The 1,606-nt window shown below is 41.0% G+C and overlaps 1 protein-coding gene across 1 annotated transcript; it reads right to left on the reverse strand.

Moving 5' to 3' along the window:
* Positions 1-438: 438 nt before the first annotated feature.
* LOC132272951 (uncharacterized) lies at positions 439-1,014 on the reverse strand. Its single transcript, XM_059774011.1, has one exon. The coding sequence runs from the start codon at positions 1,012-1,014 to the stop codon at positions 439-441; it is 576 nt and encodes a 191-aa protein (XP_059629994.1).
* Between the last annotated feature and the right edge of the window lie 592 nt (positions 1,015-1,606).

The following is a 1,606-nucleotide window of genomic DNA, read 5'->3' on the forward strand; positions in this document are numbered from 1 at the left end:
TTTGGACTCAATAGTTAAGAAAGTTGTGAATGAACTAATGCAGTCCAAAGTACGACCATATGGCCATCTGATATTGCATAAATCCCCCTCCCCCTTCCCCTCCGCCTCTATAGTCTATAAGAAGTGCAACTCTCTCCCTACCTCAACGAAATTGTAGTTATTTTCTTATTTGGTTTTAATTTTTGGGCTCTGTTTTTATTTATTTTCTTTTTTTTTTTTTTTTTTTTTTGAAAGATAAAATGAAGATTGCATTAAAAAAGGAAAGATACATTGTCTCAAAGAAAGTTAGCCAAAAGCTAACAGGACCAATGATACAGAAGCCCAAAAGACTAGCAGGCCCAGTTGGCCAAACAAAACATAAGAATGTTAACAAAGCCATTATAAGCAAAACAAATTTTCCGATGAACATGGAGCACTCTGCCTCCAACAAGCAAATCATCATGCTATGCGATCTGGGGGACGAAGGATTTCCACAGACAAATCCCATTCAGCCGCAGTTCTTCTTGGATCCTTCAAGTCCAATATCCTTGATGTGAGAAGCTTAGAACGCACAGAATCCAAGGTAATGTGAAGGAGTGAGTTTGCAGATATGGCTTTCTTTTGGAAAATCCTGCGATTTTGCTCAATCCATATATTGTAGACGAGGGAAGCAAGGCACATTATGGAGATTGAGTTACTAGAAAATGTAGATTTACCCTTCCAATGGAATGATACCCAGCCGATGAATTGCTCCCATGAAGAAGGTGAAATATGGAACCCACAGCGTGTTTGAATAAATGTCCAAAGGGGTTTCACATAGGGACAATTGAAAAACAAGTGGTCATGTGTTTCCGGCTCACCACCACAGAGGACACATAATGTGGCATTGATGTGTGCTGTGCATCGCTGATTTAATGTGGGGAGTCTATTCTGAATTGCCACCCACAGTGTGAATGAATGCTTGGGAATGGAAGGCTTTGACCAAACCAGGTGAGTCCATGGGAGGGTTGGCAAATGGTTGCTGAATTGTTTCATTGTTGAGGCAATGGAGAATAGTCCTGAGGGAGAAGGTTTCTAAATGAATTTGTCTTCTCTGTGAGTGTTTGGGTTTGGGAGAGATGAGGAACATTGTAATTGGGGTATAATGGCTGTGATGGAGCTAGGGAAGTCCCATGTGTTGTTGTCAATGAAGGAACACACTTTTGTTTTGCTGTCAAAAGTTGTTGCAGAGAGCTGTTGTAGTGAAACAAGCTGGAAGAGTGGACCAAGATGGCACCAGTTGTCAAACCAAAAATTGGCTGATCTTCCATTGCCAATTTCAAGTTTGACAAGAGGGTTGATTGATCCTCTAAGAGCAAGAATCTTCCTCCAACTCCAGGAGCATTGACCAGGTACCTTCACTTCCCAAATGCTTCTACCCTTTAAAAGATAAGAGTGAATCCACTGAACCCATAACATGTCTTTAGAGTTTAAAATCCTCCAGAAATGCTTCATAATAGCAGCTTCATTCCACAATCCTAGGTTAGGGAGCCCCAAACCTCCTGATTTCTTTGGGGAGCAACATTTTTCCCAAAGGACCTTACCCCCAATCTTTTTAAAGGAAGGCCCTAACCATAAAAAGAACATA

This window comes from Cornus florida, unplaced genomic scaffold (assembly GCF_030987335.1).
Source record: "Cornus florida cultivar Cherokee Brave unplaced genomic scaffold, ASM3098733v1 CherokeeBrave_3.0.0_Hap2_Chr09, whole genome shotgun sequence".
NCBI classification, from domain to species: Eukaryota; Viridiplantae; Streptophyta; class Magnoliopsida; order Cornales; family Cornaceae; genus Cornus; species Cornus florida.

Coding starts and splice junctions, on each gene's coding strand:
- LOC132272951 (XM_059774011.1), bottom strand. CDS start 1,014: ATGAAACAATTCAGCAACCATTTGCCAACCCTCCCATGGACTCACCTG.